Source organism: Nipponia nippon, unplaced genomic scaffold (genome assembly GCF_047370975.1).
Source record: "Nipponia nippon isolate SJK-2023a ecotype South Korea unplaced genomic scaffold, ASM4737097v1 scaffold_2, whole genome shotgun sequence".
Lineage (NCBI taxonomy): Eukaryota > Metazoa > Chordata > Aves > Pelecaniformes > Threskiornithidae > Nipponia > Nipponia nippon.
This window is the reverse complement of record NW_028262336.1, coordinates 73,763,338-73,787,723: the sequence shown is the minus strand read 5'-3', so window position 1 is coordinate 73,787,723 and position 24,386 is coordinate 73,763,338. Positions and strand designations below refer to the sequence as shown.

The following is a 24,386-nucleotide window of genomic DNA, read 5'->3' as shown; positions in this document are numbered from 1 at the left end:
CAGTCCAAGAAACCGGCTAATGATCATCAGGCTGTAGCCTAGTTAGGGTGTGTTCGGATCTGACTAAGGGGGATGTGAGTCAGCCTGCACAAAAGCATCAGGGAATATTTTAGCATTTCCAGTTTTTTGTTGCTCTGACTTCATAACGCAGTGAAATTCTAAAGGAGGAAAAGGTTAATCCAACTTCCTCTTTCCCTGGCAAAAGCCTTGCAAACATTGCAGGGAGGTGCGTGTGGTCATTTTTCTAAGATCTACTATCTTTATTTCCTCAAATTGAATGTATGAATTAATGGTGGAAGGAAAGAGCTCAAGGAATGTCATTTCAGATGAAAGTTGCCATTAACTTCAGTAAGTTTGCTGCAATCTAAACCTGTGTGTCCATGCTCTGTTGTCCTACTGGTGGTGCTTCTGTTTGTTTGAACATGACTAATCTGAAGAACAAATACAATACTGTCAATACCTTTGCGCAAACACCTTTGTTCACAGCATGGGAGTTTCTAGACTGTTTATGGTTTGTAATGAGGCCTGGTGATTCAAGCATAATAGTTTGAAGACCTCTATTTCTGACCCAGCTGACTGATAATTGAAAGAAGAGGGGGATTCATCCCTTTCTGAACCATTACTCCGTTTTTCTATCAGCATGGCTGTCTAGGATGGACCGTAATAACCTTGAGTTATTACGGTTCTAGCCATACCCAGACTAACAGCAGTTAGCGGTGTCCTGGAAACTTTTTCACTTTTCTGTAGGGAATAATTCTGTTGGGTGGAACAAGTCACCTTACACAGATAATGTTTGGCTATTCTCACTTCTGGAACTGGCTGAGTCACAAATTCCTCACCTGGACTGGATGTTTTCTGCCCAAGTTTGTTGGCAAGAGAACATGCTACTAGAGTACTGGTACTGCAGCCATGCAGGAAAGGTTTATTACGTGCTAAAGCTTGAATTCTGCCGGTTCACCTGTTTTATGGCAAGTCTGAACTGGTTTGTGTTCTCGTGACAAAAAGATGCTGGTCAGTGTTATTGCTTAATTAATTGCAAATTTAGTTTACAGCTTTCTAGGTATGTGTAATTGTTGCAAAATTTAGTCTATACCTTCAGGGCAAGAAAGGCCCAAGTTTCTCTGGTATGAGAGTTATTCAGTGGGCTACAGAAAATAAACATTTAAGTGGAGGGTAAGTAATTATTTTGTGACCAAAGCATCTGTGGTGTGTGTGCTTTTAGGTCTGGGTATGCTGGATTTACTTAGGGAGGCTCATGTGTATTCAGATGGCAAAAGTTCGAAGACTAGAACTGCAGGAAGGGGCACTTCTGTGCCCTGTTGGACTATTGGTTTTATTATAGATATCAAACCGTTGATATTTCTGTAACTGATGTTTAGCAATGCAGTTGCTGGCGAGAGTGCACTGGACAGGATGGCATGTGGCCTTGGAGGAAAACTTGTTTTACCTATGATTAAAGAACATATTATGCAAATGCTTCAGAATCGTAAGTAACTGCAATTTTTTCTTTCTCTCTCTCTCTTCTTCTTTTTTTTTTTTTTTTTTTAACAATTCTATCCTTTCTGGGAAGTTGGATACCTCTTAAATCTTCCTGTTTAGCTACTTAATATGTTTTATACACTTCCACTTTTGATTTCAGCAGCAAATCTAAATGCTATGAACTGGAAAGTTTATACCTTTTTCTTAGGCTGGGATTGATTAGTTATGTACAGTGCATTACAACTTTTTGTTGGACCATGGGCAGCAGAATGGAGATGTCAAAAACAAAACTACATTTTTTTTAAAACTCAGTCTGTGAATTAAATATAAATAAAGGAAGACTTTTCGCTTACTTTATAATATTCTCTCTAAATCAATATACAATGCCCCACAGTACCTTAAGTGTGCCTAAACTGCCACCTGTTATTCTGTAGCTTGTTTTTTTTTGTTCTTCAGAAGTGCTGCATTTAAGTGAAATTTTAATACATTACAGTTCATAGAGGAAAAACTTGTTCTTTTTTTTCCTGGAATTTGATGGACCAAAATACAGCAGAAGTCTGTGGTAGGCTGGCTGTGTTTTGGTATGGTGATTTTAATATTTGTTTCATGAGGTGGTTCTGTATATTCTTATCAGTTGCTTTGTATGCTTCTATGCCTCTTAAAATACCTGTAATGCTTGCTCAGGCAATCATTCAAAAAAATATTGTGTTTGCTGCATACACTTTCAACTGACCTGTGCTTTGAGCCTTTGAAGTAGAAGATAATGCAAAAGTTCTGGATACTTTTCTTACCTTAGTGATTTAAAACCCAGTCCAAAAAAGATTGTCCCCATATTGAATATGGAACGTAGGGCTATTCAAGGTACCACCTGCAGAGTGTGAACACTGACAAAGTCTGTTTGAAGTTTCTTTACCAAAAAAGTTTTATTTTGGAAACAGATTAACCTGACTCTTCCAATGTTAATAGCTTCAAGGCTAGCAAATGGCTGGTTTTGTAGTACCCACAGAAAGGCGTGGAGTTTAGGGGCTGTAAGACCTGACTCCTGTGAAGGGAAGGAGTCATGCAGTTGATGCCTGATGCTTGCTTTCTGCTGCGTCAGAGCTTTCCATAACCATTAGTACTCTTTGGAAAAGGGAAATGCAATTTGGTTCAGGGGCTCTCACCGCTAGGGAGTTGGGGGGGAAAGATGAAAATGTTTAGATTAAAACATCATCAGTACTCTCAGAAATCAAACTTTCCCTTCTCCTATCCCTACTGCTTTTATCACAACTGTTTATTGAAATAATTTAAAATTTCTGGCTTTGGATCAGGTAGCCAGATGGTCCAGACATGATTGCGTTTCATTTTGCAGTATCATTAATTTCAAGTCTGGAATGCATGCTAATAGTAATACAGTGAAAGTAACAAGAGGTGCAGGCTTAACTAGGAACATCCAATGAACTTAAATAGCAGCAAAATAAACTACTTCTTCACTGTACCTTCTGTCAAGATGATATTTCACCTCATCCTGATCAAACAGAAGCTTAAGTGTCAGGATTCCAATGCTCTGAACTGTGGTGTTCTCCATTCCAGGAATTTAATACATTACCAGCAATAATGAAATCTTGCATTATTTTGGGAAAGTAGTTCTGTTACATGCTTTTCCCACAGGTTGTTTGATGAACCTGTTTGTTGTTCTCGTTTTCTTTTCTGTAATCCCCATAGTTTCTAGCACAGAGAAAGAGTTTGTAAAAATAAATGAAAGAAATCGGAGTTTCTCATATGTTTCCCTGGCCTAAAGAAAAAGGAGAGGGGTGTGGAAGATCCATTTCAACAATACCCGCTAGCCTGAGAATAGGCTAATAGGACTTGGAGGGAGGGAAAGCTTTACATCCCTAAGTGGAATGTTACTGTTCTTAAACAGTCTTGGGGAGACTGCTGAAAAGTTTAGTTCTGATTATTTATTTGGTTTAAATTTAGATATTGTTCGGTTCACTAGACCTTTTTGCCTTGCTGACCTAAAGAGGAAGGTATAGGCTGTTTTGATATCATTAAAAAAAAAAAAAGTCAGGGGAAGGGAAAAAGAGATACTGTCTTGATGTTTCCCTGATTAGCTCATCTAATGATAATGCAGTTCCCAGGTTTTAGTACCATGCACATACTTGTATCAGCAGTTTAGAATTTTTTTTTCTAGGTCTGGATTTGACCTGGATTAGATACTGAAACTTTTGTGCATCTCTGGCAGTATGTGTGAGGAAAAGTGAAAAGTATTTAACAAATCAAGTAGATGCAACAATTTCCCTTCCCTCTCCTAATCTTCATTCTTCCTCCTCCTGTCCTGTCCCCCCCAAAAAAGGTGATTTGTCTTTGTGGGGCTTTGTAGTTTCCAAAATGAATAATATATATTTTCTTTTTACTCATCTGTAGCTGACTGGAAATACAGGCATGCTGGCTTGATGGCGCTCTCAGCCATTGGAGAAGGTTGCCACCAACAGATGGAGGGAATTTTAAATGAGATAGTTAATTTTGTTTTGCTGTTCCTTCAGGATCCTGTGAGTCTAATTCAATTAATTATTTCAAAATGTTTTAATTTCTGCTCTCATGACTACTTGTTAACTATTTGAGGGAAATACTTTTTCAGCATCCAAGAGTAAGATACGCTGCTTGTAATGCTATTGGACAAATGGCAACTGACTTCGCACCTGGTTTTCAAAAGAAATTTCATGAGAAGGCAAGTAGTAGAATAGTCAAAAAAAGGTGGTAAAACTATGCCCCTTTCAGAAACTTGTTTTTCTGAAAATAAACACTTCTGTTTCAGGTGATAGCAGCTCTTCTGCAAACCATGGAGGATCAAGGCAACCAGCGTGTGCAAGCCCATGCAGCTGCAGCACTCATAAACTTCACTGAAGATTGTCCCAAGTCACTGCTTATCCCGTATTTGGATAATCTAGTGAAGCACCTTCATTCCACTATGGTGATAAAATTACAAGAGGTATAGTATACCGAACTTCACGGAGGGTAATCTGTCACATACGCAGAATAGGTTTAGCTGAACTAAGATGTCTGAAATAAGCCAGTAGACATATCTGCTGATGTTATAAACTGACAAGAATTAGGATACATACAAGAGAATTTTTAGATTTGGCATGCTTTTAAGTAAAATATGTGCTTTAGAAATATAACGCTTTATTCTTCCTCTTTCCAAGTTGATACAGAAAGGCACTAAGCTAGTTTTGGAGCAAGTTGTGACTTCAATTGCATCAGTTGCAGATACAGCAGAGGAGAAGTTTGTTCCCTACTATGACTTATTTATGCCCTCTTTAAAACACATTGTTGAGAATGCTGTTCAGAAGGAATTAAGACTTTTACGAGGAAAGACTATTGAATGCATCAGCCTAATTGGTCTTGCTGTTGGTAAAGAAAAGGTAAGCTTAGATCTTATCTAATGGTCTGAATATATTTTGAAGTACCTTTGTTTTCTGTAGTGTTAACACTGAATTAAGACATTCACTTGTTAAACATAGAGCTATGTTGTTGTTGATTTCTATGTTTGTCTTCATGTTTTCATTTCGGAGGTAGCTGTCTTGCTATTTAGATTCACAAATTCAGAATAGAATCTTATGAAAATATTACAGCTTAAGTTTTTCTTGTCATATTGAGCAGTGTTGAAAACAAGCATTTTTTTCTTCCTTTTTTTTTTTTTTTTCCTCCCCTTAAGAGAAATACTGGAGCATCTCATTTAGGCAGTGTCAGAATGGCAGGTAAAATGTATGTAGTTAAAAGGAAACTTAGCATTGTTTTTTCTATGTGGATGCCTGAAAAAGTTTAAATGTGATCATAGTAGAACTTTAAGTACTTGTTTGTCACGGGGCTTGATGTATATAGCAGGGGGGTTTTTTGTTGATGGTAAGTTGGTTAAAATGTGTCTCTGTAAAAGTACTGAGAAACAACTGTGAAGGACTGTGTAAGAGTCGAATAAGTGATGTTTCCATAGCAACTTCGCATTGTGGTTTACAGATTTTCATTTTATTGAAGAAAACAAAAATCACACTTCGAAGTAAAATAATGTGATGTACGCAGTACAAAAATACTAATAGCCCCCAAATTATCAGCCCTTTCCTTTGACTTAGGACTACCAGTAAACTTACCATTCATGCAATTAAATTTTAAACAGATTTTAAACATAACTAATGGTTAATGAATTATTCTTGGAGGACTCCTGGGAACGTGGGGAGTGAAAGGAGGATAGGTGTAACATCATTGGGGCATCTGATGTGACCTAAAATATTACTAGTGCATGTGTAAGTAGCTCATGCTGTCAGCTTTTATCCTAGTTCCATAAAGGAGTCAAAATAGTTTGAAGGGTATCTGGGGAAGTTAGAATTATCAGATTATTTTTTGTGAGTGTTAGTATTTATTTATGACGTGTTTTATTTAAATAGTCCTCTGCTTTCAGGTATATGAATAGAGGGACAGTGAAGCTTAAGACAAAAATGGCTTTGTGATACTTCCAGAAAAAGAACTTGTGTTTCTCACTTTTATCCACGTTTCAGTCTATTTCCAGCTTTAGCTTGTGTCCTGATAGTGTATTGGACATAAATGCTCACCTAAATTGTCTGGTGCTAAGTCTCAGAAATGTACCCTTTTAATATGCCTTTAAAAACATAGTTGTTTCCTATATCTAGTTTATGCAGGATGCATCAGATGTAATGCAGCTGTTATTGAAGACACAAACAGACTTCAGTGATCTAGAAGATGATGATCCACAGGTATGTTAAAATTGTCTCTTTATGGTGCATATCTCATTGGTTAGTATTAAAAATGTTCTTTATACATGTGACATTTCCCCCCCCCTCCCCCCATGTAATTACACCTTCAGACTAATTGTTGAGCATGTCTTAGAAAAATTGAGATTGATTGCCCTAAGATGGCCTTAGAATCTTGCACAGAACTGTGTTTAGGAAATGAGACTTGCAGGACCTATATTTGCTGAAGAAATTTCAGCACATAGGCAATCGTTCCTTGGCTATTAGTAACTGCTTTGTTTGGCATTGTGTGACCTATTCCCTTGCTGTCACCTTCTTATAAATAGTTCAACAAGACTTGTTAGACAGCTGTTCTAATGAGTGGAGAGCTATTTTGACTTGTGCATCTGAAAACAAATACTCTGAAAACACAGTACTGCACTGGTTTTTGGCTCTATTTGCTATTTTCAGGAATGTGGCTCAGTAGTATCATTTAAATTCAGGAAATTAGTCATTTCAGAAAGAAATTTACTTTTCAAGACAGTCACGATTGCATTGCAAGTACATCATATACTGTCACATTTTTACATGTATAGCAACTTTGATCAGAGGTACTGTCAGTGTGTTGTTACAAATAAAGACTTGGGACAGGTCTTCTGAAAATGCGTTTTTGTATGGATTGCATATTGGATGAGTTCTTCTCTTCGAAATGAGTTTTATGCACTACTGACAAATTCTTTAAAAAAGTCCTATTGTATAATGTTCTTCCTTTATGCTTTCCGTTTAAGTATGCATTAAAATAAAATGTGAGACATGAAAATTCTGACTCTGTTCCCTTTTATAGATTTCTTACATGATCTCAGCATGGGCCAGAATGTGTAAAATTCTTGGAAAGGAATTCCAGCAGTACCTTCCTGTTGTCATGGGACCTTTAATGAAGACTGCATCCATTAAACCTGAAGTAGCTCTTTTAGACAGTAGGTTTAAGATAATGTTTTGCTTGAAAAAGCACAGAAATAAATGATTTTGTAGCACTTTTAGATTATTTTTTTTTCCCTCCCCCTCTGTATAACAGCACAAGATATGGAGAATATGAGTGATGATGATGGTTGGGAATTTGTAAACCTAGGAGATCAGCAAAGTTTTGGAATTAAAACTGCAGGCCTTGAAGAAAAAGCAACTGCGTGCCAGATGCTCGTGAGTAATAGGATGGTTTTGGTGATCTATGTATTGCTGGACAATCAAGTCTAAAGCCAAAATCTGTAATGAAAATATTCTTTATAGTATCAAATGAAATAGTTCTGGTTTTCTTCGGGTGATAGTGTTAAGTTTGGATTTCAGACACTGTGTGTGTGGTTTACTTGATTAAAAATAGCATCTTTAGTTTGGAGCTTCAGTTTTTAAGATTAACAGATAGTTTCCCTTTGTTAGCAAAACTTTTAAGGAATTGGAGATGTTAGAGTAGTTCCTTTTTTGCAAATATTGATGTTTCTGAATTTGGTTTAAAAAATGAATGCATGTACTGAGTGAGAACTGATGCTGCTATCAGAGTTTCTTAAAATACCACAATGGAGGGGGTAGGTAAATGGATTATTGCATGTTTTTTAAAAATAAATTTTAAAACCTTAAACTTTTAACAATCTTTCTCACCGTTACATAGTTGAAAAATATTAGTAACAGTATTTTACCTTAAAGGTGGCACTTCCATGCTTTGTATTTCAGGTTTGCTATGCAAAAGAGCTAAAAGAAGGATTTGTGGAGTACACAGAGCAAGTTGTAAAGCTGATGGTTCCCTTGTTGAAGTTCTATTTCCATGATGATATCCTATCAATGAATTCTACTGTGAAAATGGAAACTTAGTTTGGAAGAATCAAAATCGTGCTTACTGTTTTCCTAAATGAATTGAAAGTGTTAGTGTTAAAATATTCTGTTGCTTTATAGCAGAAATTGTTTCTGAGAACGTTGTTTTACACACTATTTTAGGCAACATATCCTACTTTTCCCCCTAGTTTCGTTTTAAATAAGCATGTCTATAATGTTAAAAGCAAACAGTAGAGGAAGTGATGTTTGTGCCAACAAAGTGAAGGGGAACTTGAATAGCTTTTCTGTCATGGCTTGAAACAGGCTTGAAACAACTTTTAAGTAGCAAAAAGTTTAATTTTCCTACGATCTTAATCTGTATCTAATTAAGAAATCAAATGCACTGGACTGTAATTAAAAAAAAAACCAAACATTTCTGGTAGAAAACTACTAACTTTGTTATGGTGATGGGCGCTTAAATTCCAAGCACTTTATGTTGGTATTGATTGTTTTATTTCCTTAATAATGAAACGTGTTCGAGTGGCAGCAGCAGAGTCGATGCCCCTTCTTCTTGAATGTGCTAGAGTTCGTGGGCCAGAGTACCTCACGCAGATGTGGCACTTCATGTGTGATGCGCTCATCAAAGCCATTGGGACAGAACCAGATTCAGATGTTCTCTCAGAAATAATGCATTCTTTTGCAAAGGTAACTTTCTTCCTTACAAATTTTGTGGCATTACTGTTTGTAGTTTTTTACGGTAAGAAAGGACGTGTTTGATGTTCATTTAAATGGCTGGAAGAAATGCAAGGCTTCCTCTACATGAGTTTTAGTTTGACTATAAATGTTGTTCTAGCTGATTGAAAAACTTCATTGTAGTTTTTTTGCAAGAACAAAAATACAAAAGTATTAACCTAAAATATTTACCAGATTTGTTCATTTTAACCTCACACCATAAACTGAAGTTATGTGCATGAAATGTACAGTGGCACTATGCCTTACTTGTATAATTGAAGCATTGATTACAGCAGGAATGTTCTATTAGTATTATTTCTGTTAGTGAGCACTTAAAGCAGAACATGTATTAATATTCTCTGTGTGCTTAGATTTCATTGAGGCTGCTCATGTAACTTAAAGCTGAAAACCTGATGATTTTATTTCACTAGTGCATTGAGGTAATGGGAGATGGATGCCTTAACAACGAACACTTTGAAGAACTTGGAGGAATATTGAAAGGAAAACTAGAAGAGCACTTTAAAAATCAAGAATTAAGACAGGGTGAGTTAACACAAATTCCTGTTAACATGTGATAATGACTGTTAGTTAAAGTAGAATTCCTAATAATTTCTGAACACAAAAAAAGCCTAGTTCAGATTTCTTTAATTTGCATATTTATGTAAGGTAATTGGGCTTTGAAGCAACAGAATCCATGAATTATATTTGTAAGCTCTTGGGAGGATGAAGATGGCATCATTGGCAGAAATACTGTAGTTTAATCGAAAGCTGATGGATAGATTTACTTGAAGACAGTACACATGTCTGTGGTGTTGGCATTTCTGTGGGTTTTTTTCATCTGAAGTCTTTGCAGTTTTTTTAAAGCAACGGTAGTTTCTTATTTCTATGCACTTTTTCTGTCCTTGTGGACAAGCTGGTGTGTTTATTTCTATTTCATGCGCGTTTACACATTCTTAAACTGAGCTGTCTCATTACAATTCTTGCTTTTCTGTGAAAGCTCTTTGAAGCTTCTTAAAGACAGAAAATTCTTGTTGCATCTTCAGCTACTGTTTTCTGTATTTGTTTCTGCATCGTTTTTTCCCTTTCACAGGCTTCTTATGCACTTGTAGAAATGTAATGGTTTAATATTTGGTTTTTAATTTAGTGAAAAGACAAGATGAAGACTATGATGAACAAGTTGAAGAGTCATTACAAGACGAAGTAAGTTGGTTTGGGGAGTTTTTCCACTCTTAAAGCACCAGGATGGAAATATGTTACATGGATATGCTATGCTACTCAGTTAAAGCATAGTGCATCCTCAGAATTATTTCTTCCTGGAATAATGTTCTGTTACCATATTCCTTCAAAACTTCTAGGAAGAAATGCATCACACTACATGTGTGAATTAGAAAATGCAAAAGGTTTCCTTGTCCAGTATACGGAAGGAAGAAGTTCAGGGTAAAGCTCTTCATTTTCTTCATCCTCTCAAACAATTCTTAGATGACTTAATAGTCTGCTGTCAAATGCTGCATCAGTGATAATCTAAGGCCTAGTCCTGCTGACTTGCTTTTTTCTTTGTGCCTTATGACCTAGGTGGCTCTTAACCTTGAGCATACCTCTGATACCTAGACCTCTGACACATTGGGTCGGGAGCCTGTCTCAAAAAGAATAGGCCTAAAATAGTATCAAAGGAGGACAGCAGGATGAATAGCTGGCATAATGTGTTTGCTTATGAGAGAATACCAAAGTGACTGCTTACCTGCTAAGATACTGAACCGACTTTTTAGTTTGAAGTGGAGGTGACTGTAGAAGAGATACCATAGTTCTATTAAATCATTATTGGTATGGAGAGAGTAATAAATAAGTCACTGCTGCTTATAGCATGAGACAAAAAGGATACTCAGTAAATTTAAGAACTAGGAATTTTTTTGCTACACAATGCAGGTGTGAAGCTTGTGAAGTTGAATTGTGCAGCGTGTTTACATGAGTTTAACCTGTATGCAGACTCCAGAATATATCTTAACAGATCATGCACCTATATGTAAATACTTTCTTAAATAACAATGCAGTTCTTGAGCCCCTTTCCTTTGGCAACATTAGGCCAGCATTCAAAAGGATAGATTTCTGGCAACTACATACTGCTTGGGATCAAGAAATAACAAAACTCAAGTTCTGAGCCAAGAGCCTTTCCTGATTTTTCTCCCTTTCTTATTTACAGTGTTTACTGCTCATTCTTGTAGACAGTGAGTTAGGCGGCTTGTTATCTTTTCTTCTTATGTGTCACTCTGTACTGATAATGAGAGAAAATGCTAGCAAGCAGCAGTTTTAGAAAAGCTGAATCCATACTCTGCAACAGAGTTGCAAGGCATTTTTAAAAATGCTTTAATTTATATTTGACCTTGCTGATTTTTTTTTTTAAAAGACTGCAAGGAAAACTTGTTTGCATTACCCTGTGAAAGTAGTAGGAGTGGGACCAGAATGTCACTTGCCATATGGACAGAATTAACGTATGGTAATGAGTAACATTTGGATATACACCTTTGGTCCCAGAATATGTTTATGTAGCCCTTACCCCAAGGCAGCAGAAATATAAGGGAGTACAGAAGTCATGAAAGATATTCAAACAGTAGTTTCAATAAGATATCCAGATACAGCCCTAGCTTAGGCAATAACTAAACTGCTGATTTGATAGAGGGTAGGAGAAGGCATACACTAAGCAATCTGTTATCAGCTATTAGTAAACAGGCAATACAAAGTCCAGGTGGACTTTGCGGTGTGCTGCAGCAGTTCTCTACTTCTATTTTCATTTGTGTGTATATTTCAGAGTTATTGCTTGAATTATGCCTTGACAATGCAGAAGTTGTCTAACCAGGGAGGGTTTAAATACACAGTTGTGGGAAGCTGCCTGTTGCATGAGAAATGCTTATTAGTTTCTCACTAGGGACCAGAAACTAGCTGTATTCTGCTTTCCCTGCCTGTTAAAGTATAAACTGATTAAAGGAACCATACTGAGTACAACAGAACTTGCTTTAAAACAAAGTTAGAGGGTTTTCTGAACACAAGTGTGTCTGAGGAACAATCCTCACGTGCAAATATAACGTGAATTGATAGCTGAATCTGAGCTAAGGATCTTTGATGCATTAATTGGCCAAGGTGAAAAATTAAGTTAAGCAATAAGAAGAGAGCATTAGTAGTGCTTATATTTTTGCCACAATCTTCTGTCACAGAGGCAGTTACCCATTTACTTTTCAATAAAAGCTTGTTACAGTATCTGTAAGCTACAGAAGAGGAGAAGGGCCTGTCTTCTGTAAAGGGAATCCACTGAAGCAGTAAATTTGCACAAGACAGTGTTTATCTTGATAAAATTTTTCTGTCCCTGATACAAACCTTCAAGTCCTAGGCAACTGAGTACTAGCAATTGACTTATGTTTTTAAGAAGGGTAAAAAGGAGGACCCTGGGAACTACCAACCAGTCAGGCTCACCTCTGCCCAGTAAGATCATGAAACAGATTTTCCTGGAAGCTGTGTCAAGGCACATGGAAGACAGAGGGAGGTGATTAGAGACGGCTGATGTGGCTTCACAAAGGGCAAATCACGGCTGACTAATGTGGTGGCTTCCATGATGGAGTGACTGTGTTGGTGGAATAAGGAAGAGCAACTGATGTCATCTGTCTTCTTTAAGGCCTTTGACATGGTCCCATACAACATCCTTGTCGCTAAATTGGAGAGATATGGATTTGATGGATAGCTATTCAGCAGATAAGGAATTGGCTGGATGGCCATGTCCAAAGAGTTGCATTCAGTGGCTCAATGTCCAAATGGAGATCAGTAACAAGGAGTGTGTCCCTCAGGGGTCTGTGCTGGGACCAGTACTGTTCAATATCTTTATTAAACATGTAGGTAGGATTGAGTGAACCCTCACCAAGTTTGCAGATGACACCAAGCTGAGTGGAGCAGTTGATGCATTTGAGGGCTGGGATCCCATCCAGAGGGACCTGGACAGGCTTGAGAGTTGGGCCCATGCGAACCGTATGAAGTTCAACAAGGCCAAGTACAAGGTCCTGCACTTGGGTCGGGGCATCCCCAATATCAGTACAGACTGGGGGATAAAGGGATTGAGAGCAGCCCTGCAGAGAAGGACTTGTGAATACTGGTAGATGGAAAAATTGGACATAAGCTGTCAATGTGCACTCGCAGCCCAGAAGGCCAACCGTATCCTGGGCTGCATCAAAAGCAGCGTGGCCAGCAGGTCGAGGGAGGTGATTCTGCCCCTCTGCTCTGCTCCGGTGAGACCCCACCTGGAGTACTGCATCCAGCTCTGGGGCCCTCAGCACAGGAAAGATGTGGACCTGTTGGAGTGGGTCAGAGGAGGCCACAAAAATGGTCAGAGGGGATGGAACACCTCTCCTACGAGGGCAGGCTGAGAGAGCTGGGGTTGTTCAGCCTGGAGAAGAGAAGGCTCTGGGGAGACCCGATTGTGGCCTTTCAGAATACAAAGGGGGCTTATAAGAAAGATGGAGAAAGACTTTTTACCAAGGCCCATAGTGACAAGACAAGGGTTAATGGTTTTAAACTAAAAGCTGGTAGGTTTAGATTGAACGTAAGGAAGAATTTTTTTTTTTTTACGATGAGGGTGGTGAGACACTGGAAGAGGTTGCCCAGAGAAGTTGTGGATGCCCCATCATTGGAAGTGTTCAAGATCAGGTTGCACGGGGCTTTGACCAACCTCACCTGCTGAAAGATGTCCCTGTCCATGGCAGCAGGGTTGGACTAGATGATCTTTCAAGGTCCCTTCCAACCCAAACCATTCTATGATTAGACTAAGAGTTGAAAAATAGTGAACTTTAAAAGACTGCTTTTACAGAACTAAATCATTAACCAACTTTATTCCATTAGAGACATTAGTTTAGTCACATTTCATGTGACTTCCACTGTTTTAAAGATCATTAGTCTTAATGTGAGTTGTATCTTTTTTCTATCAGGATGACAGTGATGTTTATATTTTGACTAAAGTATCAGACATTTTGCACTCAATATTCAGCAGTTATAAGGAGAAGGTGCTGCCATGGTTTGAAAGGCTACTTCCACTAATTGTCAACCTAATTGTAAGTACCTTTCTTTTAATTTGATTTTTTTTTTCTTCTGATGCATAATAGGCCTTGCATGCTGGAATCTTAGAGAACTTGGTAGATAGAATGTAGCAATTATTGTTTTATGAAATAGAGGCAGTTCAAAGTTTATTGTGGATTAAGTGTGAAGTTGTTACCCTATGCTTTTTGAACAGCTGCACTGCTGTTAGAAGCTTACACTTCTAATTTCTGCATTGCAAGACACAGGATCATTGACACGTGCAACTATTTTGAGAAATTGAATTTTACTGAGTGCCTGATACTCTCTAAAATGGATTTCAAGAAGAGGGCCAAAAAAGTGTTGCAGACTAATGGGGAAAATTGAGACTGAAATAGGTAATGGAGTGTGAAATAGAGGTAAAGGATTTAGCCTAAAATCATTATTCTTTTAATTAGCTCAGATATTCACCTGGATTTTGTTTTGTTTATGGTATTGCTGCAAGTGACGCTACAGAAAATTATGTTTGTAGGATTAAATCTAATCCAGGAAGATTTTAACAAAAATACTAGGCCACTGTGACTATGATTGTTCTGTTGATACAATCATGGACTGTACAAAAATTATCAATTTTAAGGTGGCTTAAATGTTACCTGGTTTTGATGCAGTGTCCACATAGGCCATGGCCAGACAGGCAGTGGGGGCTATGCATTTTTGACGACATTGTAGAGCACTGCAGCCCCTCCTCGTTCAAGTACGCTGAATACTTCCTGAGGCCTATGCTACAGTCAATATGCGACAACAGCCCAGAGGTTAGGCAAGCAGCTGCCTACGGTGTTGGAGTTATGGCACAATTTGGTGGGGACAGCTATCGTCCTTTTTGCACAGGTATGTACATGCATCCGATAGAACTATTTGAATGTGTGATTCGGGGGCAGGGGGAGAATTTAAAAATTGCTTGCCTTTTGGTTGTCGAGGTCTCTTCCCTTTGGCAGTGAAATAGATTGCCAGTATGACCTGCGTGGCAGACTGGTGATGATTAGTAAAGTACCTGACTTCCTTGGGCTTTCTATGATGTTCTGCTTACTAGCATTTCTGTTGCAGAACTTCCTGCTTAGCAAACTTGATTTACATATTGTTTTAAAAATATGGTCTGACGTGCAGATGTTAATTTCGTAAAAAATAGCTTTCTGGTACACACCTGTCTCATAGTTGCTTTTTATTAATACTAATGTGGCTCCATATTAATGCAAAACCCTTTGGATGTCTGGAAAAATTATACAAGTGACCTGTATTAAGGAGTAGCCTAGAATTCAACTAATGTGGCGCTCTGCTTTCCCATTATGTAAAAAGAAGGAGCCTGATTTCTGTGACTAAGAAATGAAATTAGTATGATAATGCCTATCAGAAATACTTTGTCTGCTTTCTTTCTGAATGTCTTAGGTTTCTCTAAAACTTCAAATTTGTCTTGAATTTAAAGAAAGTATTGTCTGCTGTCACTCTTCTTGCCAGTCAACAAAGTTAATTTCGCGCACTAAATAGAGGTTTTTTTCCTTTTTTTAAGAAAAGACTTAGCCAGCTCTTTCAAATATGTATTTCACGTGAATTTTAAACAAAAGCTGAATTAAGTGATGTAAGAAAATAAGAACCATGTGATAGGGATAAATTAGGGTTTTAACACAAGTCTTACCTACATCAATAGAGGTTGTAATTTTCACTGTTAATGTAAATGTAACAGTCACATGGTGACAATCAAGATGAGGTGTCTTAAAAAAAAAAAAAAAAAGAAAAAAAGCAGGGGGGGAAAACCTCGCAGTGAAACATTAAGAGCATTAAAATTTAAAAATTGTACAGAAAAATACTTCCTAAAAGGGTTTTTTTTGTGAACTTTGTCATAAGGTTTTTATGTCTTGTCCCAAGACTAGAGGAGTAGAGACTGAGGTCAAGATAGTTCTGATTTTGGAGTTTTACGGGCTTTTAGCATCTGTTGAAGTCTAATTTTATTTTTCATTCATTAGACTTTACCTTGGCCCACTTAAACTTTGTAACAGCTTTGATCCTTTTCTTTGTATTTGGACAAATAATCCTTGATTAAACCCAGACACTTGGCTTTTCCTGTAGTTGGATGTTTAGATAAAATAACCTTTTTACTTTACAGTATACAGCTTATTAGCAGACACCTCAAAAGTATTTTAAATACTTTTGTATGAACATGAAAGAACTCTGTGATTTATTTTAATAGATGAAGATGTGCTGTGATTAGAAACAAAGTAAATCCATGGCATGAGAAGCTTTCTACCCTGTAGGTTTTACTGTCTTCTCTGAAAACATCGTGTTTGTGAGCTTTTATTTATAGTTTAATTTCTTTACTGATTAATATATAGCACTGGTGTATTGTTCTATTGCAAGTTTGTAGCAGTATGTAAAAACTCAACTATTCAGAAGAAGCAGATGTACTAACGTGAACATTTTTGGCAGTCAGTTGAAAAAATACAGGAAGATAGGGAGCTACATTATGATGAAACAAAAAGAATTAAACATACAATTGGTAAAGAACAAAGTAATAAGATTGAAGGAAAAACTACAGCAAAACAAGTAACTTTCTAAATGGAGTTATGAGGTTACAATTTATGTGACTGTCAACGTTGCTTCTATTTCTTGTGTTGGTGGAAGAATATAATCGGCTGTTCTGTGTGAATATTGTATTAATCGACTGCATGTGTTTCTTTCTAAATCATATCAGTGGCCTCGAAACTTTTGGTGGTGCAAGATGTCAGAGCAGCCAGTCCTTGGGGAAAAAACCTATTATTATTATAGAAGATGGTCTTTTATAGTCAAAAGGGTTTTTTAGGGATCATCTACCACAACATCTATGTGAGAATAGATCTGTTTTCTAGACAAGAAGAAAACTTGTCTGCTAAGCTGTAGGGAGGAGACTATGCTGATTCATTTTGATGCCCTCCTAATCTTATGGCTGCGAGAACACACATACCTACAGAGCCATCCATTAGTAATAAGGAGTATAAGGAAACACAGATGAGATTTAGCTTCAGGAGTCATGAAAACCTGAGGTATAAAATGCAGACTCAGTTTGCCTGGACACTGTAGACTTCTATGAAACAAACTCTGCTTGGCAGAAAAGTCCAGCATCATCATCCTGCATTCAGTACACAAGCTAGTGGATCCGATGACCAATGTTTCTGCAGTTCTGTAATGTTTGTCAGCCCTATAAAAGTATCCTCATCTAGTTTAGGGTTAATCATATTTTTCCACAGCTGCTAAAGTCTTCAAAAATCTAGTTTAGTGAAGTTAATATACCAAGTGTCATTGTGTATTCCTTAACTGCAAAGCTGGCGCTTACTCATCAAAATGAAGTAGTGTGAGATCTCACTTTTCTTCAGTAATTGGAGTTATTTTGAAGTGTGCTTTCTGCACAATTCCACAACCTGTTTTCTGTGCTGATATAGAATTTTACAGCTTTAGCATTATATTTTTATAGGAACACAAGGACAATTGTTCCTGTATGCACATAGAGTGCTCTGAAGTCTGCATGGGCACTAGTAACTAAAAACGTGACGTTAATGTTCATTTAGAAGTGTGCATGTGGTTACCTGCATGACTATTAAAAAAAAAATTGCTATTAATGTAGCAAGAAAATTGGCATTTGTCTTTGATGTTTGATTTTTACCGTCTAAACCATGCCAGGTGGATTCATCAGATGGGATTACTCCTGTGAGCTTTTCCTAGTGCACCTTTTAGTGGTGGGAGGCGTGTATGCGTACGTACATATATATTTATATATATGTGCGCACAAGCAATAGACGTACAGCAGGCATACACTGTAGACATGCACTACAGTCCAAATTAATGTGAATGTCGCTGTATTGGTGCTTTTCATCATCCTGTGTTTATAGAACCTGGTAGATTAAAAAGATAATGCTTGTTATCTTTGGTTTTACTATAAATTACAATGTCTTGTATATTGTAGATTGCATAACTCCAATTGAGAGACACCGGAAGATTTTTTTTTTTTTATAAAGCAAATCCAGACTTTTGCAGTAGCTCTTTGTTGTGTTTCCTTGCATAGCTTTATCTGCCCGTTTGTTTTTCTTATGATGATTATGGAGCAGGGAAGAACCTAGTAGTGGGACATCAGGATGACTGGATTTCGGTGCTTGGGTCACAAAACCCCACAGTTTATAATGCATGCAGTAGTCTCATGTAGAATTGGTGATATTAATAAAATACAATTTGATTGTGCATTAAACTTTATTCTTGTGTTTAACAATTAGAGGCGCTTCCATTGCTGGTGAGAGTCATTCAGTCACCAGATGCCAAAACCAAAGAGAATGTCAATGCAACAGAGAACTGCATTTCAGCTGTAGGAAAGATAATGAAGTTCAAGCCTGATTGTGTAAATGTTGAAGAAGTCCTGCCACACTGGTTATCATGGCTTCCGCTTCATGAAGATAAAGAAGAAGCTGTTCATACTTTCAATTATCTGTGTGACTTAATTGAGAGGTAAGGCAAAGTCTTGACATAAATGCAGAAAGTAAGCCTGTTTGCGGGCTTTCCTTGCATTCGTTTTCCAAAACTGAGAAACTGTGAAGTTAATCTGCATATGCTTTAGGGAAGATAATTTGGAATGTCAGAACTGAGCCTTCCATCATGCTGTTGCTGTTTTTTAAACAGTTGAAAAAATTCCTGGCTGCTTTATATGTGCATGATGGGAAAGGATCAGCTGGGAGCTTTTACAGAAAACTTCAGGAAAATTTTTGATACTTGGCTTGCATATCAGCATTAATAACTGACCAGGTCTTTTTACTTCAGAGCAGCACACATGCCCTTGCAGTGCCTTCTTTTCATAACCTTTTAAAGTAGCTTTGCACCTTTTTGCTTTCCAAAAGCTTGAGTATCAACAAAACAAAGTATGAAGCAGAGAAAGAATACAGATAAAGTAATGGTACAGTGCTATCTCCCTTAATAAATTTGTAATAATAATTTCAGCTACTGTTGCAAGCATCTTGTCCCACAGTTTGTTCTTTAGATTTGTGCTCCCTCCCATAGGTCAATGGAAGAAAAAAAAATATTCTAGTGTGGGTCAAGTTGCACTCCATAATTGAGTAGAGGAATGTCGGCTTCTGAATCATTATATAGTAGCCATGTTCTGGCTGACACAGTGTTATATCTTAGTAGAAAGGGAGTAGCTTAGCTTTCCTGCAGTCTTTTCTACTATGTGAATACCTTGTATCTCTTGGTGCTTTACAAAGGCAAGGTCTCAAAATGGGTGGTGGCAACTGAGGTCTCTATACTATAATAGTACGGTTGTGTAGAGACTCCATAATAACACTGACATGTGTGCATATGCGCAGATGTATAGAAATCAGGACTAACAGTACTAGCACGCTTTTGTGCCCAGCTCTGTGCAAGTGGCTCAGCCTTGCTGCGTACTTCTTTGGCGCTCTGTCAGTCCTACGTTCACAGCCTCTGCGTTCCAGCAGTGGTAGGTGGCAGGGCTGGAAGTAGATCATGTTTTCCACCCAGATCCCTGGTTGCCAGCACTCCTCTACTCCAACACTTGGCTGGGAAAGAGGCAGCAGAACTGCTTACTTGCTGTGTCAGTGAGAGTGCTGGCGGAGAGCTGAAGTTGCTGGTGCTCCCCGACACCAGTAACACAACCGCCTCCCCCTTGCAGAAGTAAGCCCTTACTCCTTGCAGGAATAAGCCCTTTTAGGCAGGGTATTTCTGACACACTATTTAGAGTTCCATCTGCATGGAACTCAACAGTTCTGTAAAGTTCAGAACTTCTTCCCGATAAAGTGTAGGCTGATTAAAGAATCAGCTGGTTAAATATTAACAGGAGAGGGAACATTCTGTCAGCAGGCAACAAAGCTATGCATACTTATTCAGCTGAGCAAAACTTAGATGTAAATAAGGAGGTTTAGAATATGATCTTTCAAAATCACTCAACTGACATGTAAAATGCATACATGAATTTTTCTTTAGTTAAACATTAATTTATTTGTAATATATATTTTGATTGTAACAGCAACAACCCAGTTGTCCTTGGTCCCAACAACTCTAACCTTCCCAGAATATTTGGTATAATTGCGGATGGTGAAATTCATGAAGCTATTAAACATGAAGATCCGTGTACCAAACGGTTGGCTAATGTTGTTCGTCAAGTGCAGGTAAATAAATGCTTGCTTAGGTATAAAGGGAATGTTTAGAATCTGCTTTCAGAAGTAACCAAACTGTTAAACCGATTTTGAGAGCCTTGTCTCCTTAGAGAATAACGCTTCAGCCAGTGATCTTGTTGATCCTTGGACACTCCTTGAACCATTACTGATAAAACTTGGTAACATTTGCACTTGAATAAAGTCCGTCTCTTTTGATAAACTTCAGAAGCTTATTAATTTTAAAAAAAGAAAAGTTTTAAGATACATGCAGCTAGATGGTTAACATGCTAGCCAGTATTAGTTGTTTGTGGGTTTGTTGTTCTTTTTTCTCCTGAGCCAGAAATTGAAATTTGGAAAGAAATCTGCCTGTCTCTGTATCAGTGAACTGTACTGCAGGATTTGATCCAACATGTGGTTCCTGTAAGGGTCCCCAGCACCCTGTGGTGACTTATTGATGGCAGCAGAGGCTTGGGGTCTTTGCTAGAGAATGAGTGCAAACCACAAGCAGTTTTACTACTGCCCTCTTTAATCCAGTGCAAATATAGGTGGCTGTTCAATGTTTTCCCTACCTTTGGGGAACTGCCTCAAGGTTCGCTCCCTTTATGCCATAACGAGTACTTAGGATGCTGGGTGATGAGGATGTCCAAGTATTTAAGCTGCACCTCTCTACAGTGTTGTCAGTGATAGTGCTCGTAGGACAGATCTGATCCAGGGCCAAATGTTATCAGGTGGACTTACTTGACAGTTGCGGCACCTAATGATAGAAAGTAGCGTGCCTGGCAAGCATATAGCTTATAAAAATGCGCAGAGGATTTGGAGCAGCAGCTCTTCAATTATTGTCCATTCTACCTGGCATGCTGTGGCAAAACTCAGGTTCAAGAATTTTAGCAATACTTGATTTTTGGAAAGGATTCACTTGGATGAGTGTATCAGCCTGTGAAATCCAATATGTCTGGTAGAAAATGACATGTTAAAACTCTGAAGGCATAAAAAGAATGAAAACAAGCAAAGTTTCAAAGTGAAAGTGGCATATGCGGCTGCTCTAGATTCTGGCTGACAGATACGAATCCTTGCTAATTAGTACTTAAAGCCTGCATATGGAACTTTATATTAGGGTATGCTAATGTATTTGTTCAGTTTACCTTAAGTGTTCAAGGTTAGTCAATTATTTTTTTTTTTTTTACCAATACAATGGCACGTACATGTATAGATTAGTTGTGTATAGCAAAGTCTTGTTTTGGCCAGGAATAATAGGAACATTAAGATGGAAACAAGACTTCTGCATTGGTTAAATGATTTACCTTCAGACTGTGGGGGAGAAATCTTAAAGGTCATGTTTTTATAAAACTATAATTTTAGCTTACTGTTACCAATTCTATCTCTCTTCACACATAATACTTAGACTTTAGTAAAGCACTGTAAATGTTTTATACCATGATAGGAACTTTAAAGGCTGTGTAGTTGCTAACAGTTTGCCTGCTGCTGCAGCTTCCCAGATTCCAGGAGAAAGACTTTTTTTTTTTTTTTTAATGATCTCAGTAAGCTGTTCCACTGCCAGCATCTGACATGAGTAACATTATGGTCATAGCTGGAATTAAACATAAACTTCTTTCCTCACGCTTAGGTATTACCAGACCACAAATACTTCAGTGTAGTGTGTCAATGTAAATGTGTGTCAGAAATGCTGGAAGAGCACATTTAGCTTTGCAATATTCCATTATACATTGAGAGTCTAAAATGCCTAATATTATTTCAAACTAAAAACACAAACCCAAACTCAACTTGAGGACTTCGTTTTCAAATTCTTTCGAATTCTGTGAATCCATTTTTATTTTTTTTTTTAAAAGAGCATGTGAGAAAAGGGCATTATAATAGACCAGAGGATAAAATATACCAAATATAAATTAAAACAATTCTTTTTAATTTACTTCAAATATACTGCTATTGCAAAAGCCAATCTAAAGACCTATAGCCAGTCACCTGCATTTTTTTTTCCTATCATTGTTCTTCTGAAGAAAGCAGGATGCCAGTTACTTCCAGCTTCTATTGATAAGTGAATAAATACTCCCAACCTTCTTTAATTTTCAGCATTTTCTGCTACCATTAGAACCAATCCCTGCTGATGGTGACTTTCAAAGCTAATGTCTCAGCCTAGGGCTGTGGTAACACAGATGAGGTACACTGAGGGGCAGGAAAGTGTGGGGTTACATTTACCCAGGTAGATGCTATGTACGTTCTCTTCTCTGGGAAGTAATTTACCATTCCTTTCACTAATGAGTAATGCCATGTGTTGGCAGCAGAGTTTTGCACGTACACACATAGCGTATGTAGCGTGTCATGCTGTAATCACAGTGCTCCCTTCCTCTGCATGCGTTACTGGTGCACCAGTGCCCAAAAGATACTCTCGCGTTTAGGGTATGGTTCAGTTTTGCCTGAGCTTCTAACTTCCGTGCAAACCAGAGCAACTGGTTAGGCTATGGTTAACTTCAGAGTGTCAGCTGTCATTTGACCCACTGAGTTACAGGGAGTTCTCAGGAGTTTCAAATCAATTACGCTGCTGCTATTTAACGGGGGCTTGCTTGTGTTTAGCATTTTAGAGCACCTCTAGTTGAACCTGTGTAGGACTGTGTATAACTGAAGATTTCGGTCTGTTCTCTTTGGCATATGTATTACAGGAATAAGCCCAGTGAATGTCGAGCTTTGTAAACATATGAAAGTTTAGCGCGTGCCTTAGAAGCTTGTCAGCCTGCATAAAGTCAACTTCTCATTTGTTTTCTAGACATCTGGAGGACTGTGGACAGAATGCATATCACAGCTCAATGCAGATCAACAGGCAGCCATACAGGAGCTCCTGAACTCTGCTTGAAGGGCCTTAATTATCATCCGCAAGAAAACTAACTCCAAATAAACGTTTACCCTATTGTTTAGGTTTCTTTTGTTTCTTTTTTGAGTAAAACCAGAACTGTAGTGCGTGTAGGCCATTCTTCTGCAACCTACAGGCAGTGGCAGCAGGAAGAAGCATCCTTTCAGAACGGTGTTTAAATCGGTTTCTGTCCCACAACACGGAAGTTTCCTGTAAACCCTACAATAGCACTGAAGAGTATTTTTCTAACGGTATAAGCCATCCATACGATGGTGAAAGGGAAACAAGTTGAATTTTCTCATTAGACATAATGAATTAAGAAACAGCTTTAAGACCTTGTATTCAGCAGTAGATGTACGTTATAACGTTTCTCTACATCTAGTGTTAATTGTATTAATTGGAGTGTGAGTCTTTGTAGGGTAGAAAGTGTCCTTCTGCCCAACAAGTTAGTAGATCAAAAGATGAAAAACTGAAGACAAACATTGAGCATGAAGACCTCATTGATCGCACTTTCAGATTCCCAAAACCAACTTGTACAGTGACTCAATGAGGAAAGCTGTTCAGCTTCCAGCCCTTGAATGTGAAGTCTCTTTGGCATGTCTGACAGTATCTCATTCACTCCTCAATAAATGACATTGAAACACAAGAAGCTTGTGTAGAAGTTCAGTGATGTGTGGTTCTTTTAACTTCCTCTTGTGAAAAGATGCAAGTAATAAACTAGACAAGTAATGATTTTATATTTGAAACTTTGTATATTGTTGCCTATTACGGATTTTATGCATTTTTGTTTCTTGACTTTTTCACAAATTTTTCACCCGAGCGTGTAGAATGGAAACTTAATGGCATTCCTTTTATGACAGTAAATTTACATATCTTGACTTAAAAATGTTTTTCATGTTCAGATGCAATCGCATTTCATAATTTATAAAATGTAGTGTTGTTCCAGCTGCAAATGTGCAACGTGATCTGGCAGCCAGCGATACTGTTCTAGTAGTCTGTGTTTTGTTTAAAACAACCGGATAGTTGGTAGCCTGATCTGGACGAATCAAAAAAACTTGTCGGGTCTTTTTGGTACTGCAGGAGCAATACATCGTTTCCCAGCTAACATACCAGCAAACCTAAGCATAGAGTACCTGATTTCTAACAAAGGTGAGTGAAGTTTTTGCACTCTTGCTTTGAAGATGTTAGTATGCGCATTGATCTTTAAAAACTTCAGTTGTTTACCGAAGTTCTTCAAGTCAATCTCGATAGTCTCTTAAGGCACACAAATCTTTTCGAAGAGGGTGTAAGTTTTCTTTCTTTACAACAAGAAAAGGTAGAACTTTACATGTAGTAAATTCCTCTCTTACTAAAGAATAATTTGCCTTTGCAAATGTTTCATTAAAAACCCAGTACAGAATGAGGTGTGTCTGCCTAGGACTATTATATCCACATGTTTGTGACACAGACGGCCTTAACCATATGGGTTGACGCTGTAGTTTTAGAGGCAGCTGAAACAGTGTAACAAGTATCTACTGGTCCAGTTTCCACTTTGTTAAATATCGTTAATCTTGTATTTGCAGA

The 24,386-nt window shown here is 37.8% G+C and overlaps 1 protein-coding gene across 1 annotated transcript in view; it reads left to right on the top strand.

Annotated features, from left to right (window-relative positions):
• IPO5 (importin 5) overlaps positions 1–22,883 on the top strand; it is a 45,289-nt gene extending 22,406 nt beyond the window's left edge. Inside the window, exons 10-26 of the mRNA XM_087757678.1 lie at positions 1,380–1,486; positions 3,886–4,010; positions 4,100–4,189; positions 4,277–4,450; positions 4,665–4,883; positions 6,144–6,227; positions 7,048–7,180; positions 7,279–7,400; positions 7,926–8,022; positions 8,536–8,708; positions 9,167–9,278; positions 9,880–9,935; positions 13,697–13,819; positions 14,450–14,669; positions 18,074–18,302; positions 19,831–19,972; positions 22,740–22,883. Of these exons, the coding sequence (XP_087613804.1) occupies positions 1,380–1,486; positions 3,886–4,010; positions 4,100–4,189; positions 4,277–4,450; positions 4,665–4,883; positions 6,144–6,227; positions 7,048–7,180; positions 7,279–7,400; positions 7,926–8,022; positions 8,536–8,708; positions 9,167–9,278; positions 9,880–9,935; positions 13,697–13,819; positions 14,450–14,669; positions 18,074–18,302; positions 19,831–19,972; positions 22,740–22,826 (2,293 nt within the window). The 3' untranslated portion in view covers positions 22,827–22,883. The remainder of the gene's footprint in view (positions 1–1,379; positions 1,487–3,885; positions 4,011–4,099; positions 4,190–4,276; positions 4,451–4,664; positions 4,884–6,143; positions 6,228–7,047; positions 7,181–7,278; positions 7,401–7,925; positions 8,023–8,535; positions 8,709–9,166; positions 9,279–9,879; positions 9,936–13,696; positions 13,820–14,449; positions 14,670–18,073; positions 18,303–19,830; positions 19,973–22,739) is intronic.
• The last annotated feature ends 1,503 nt before the right edge of the window (positions 22,884–24,386 follow it).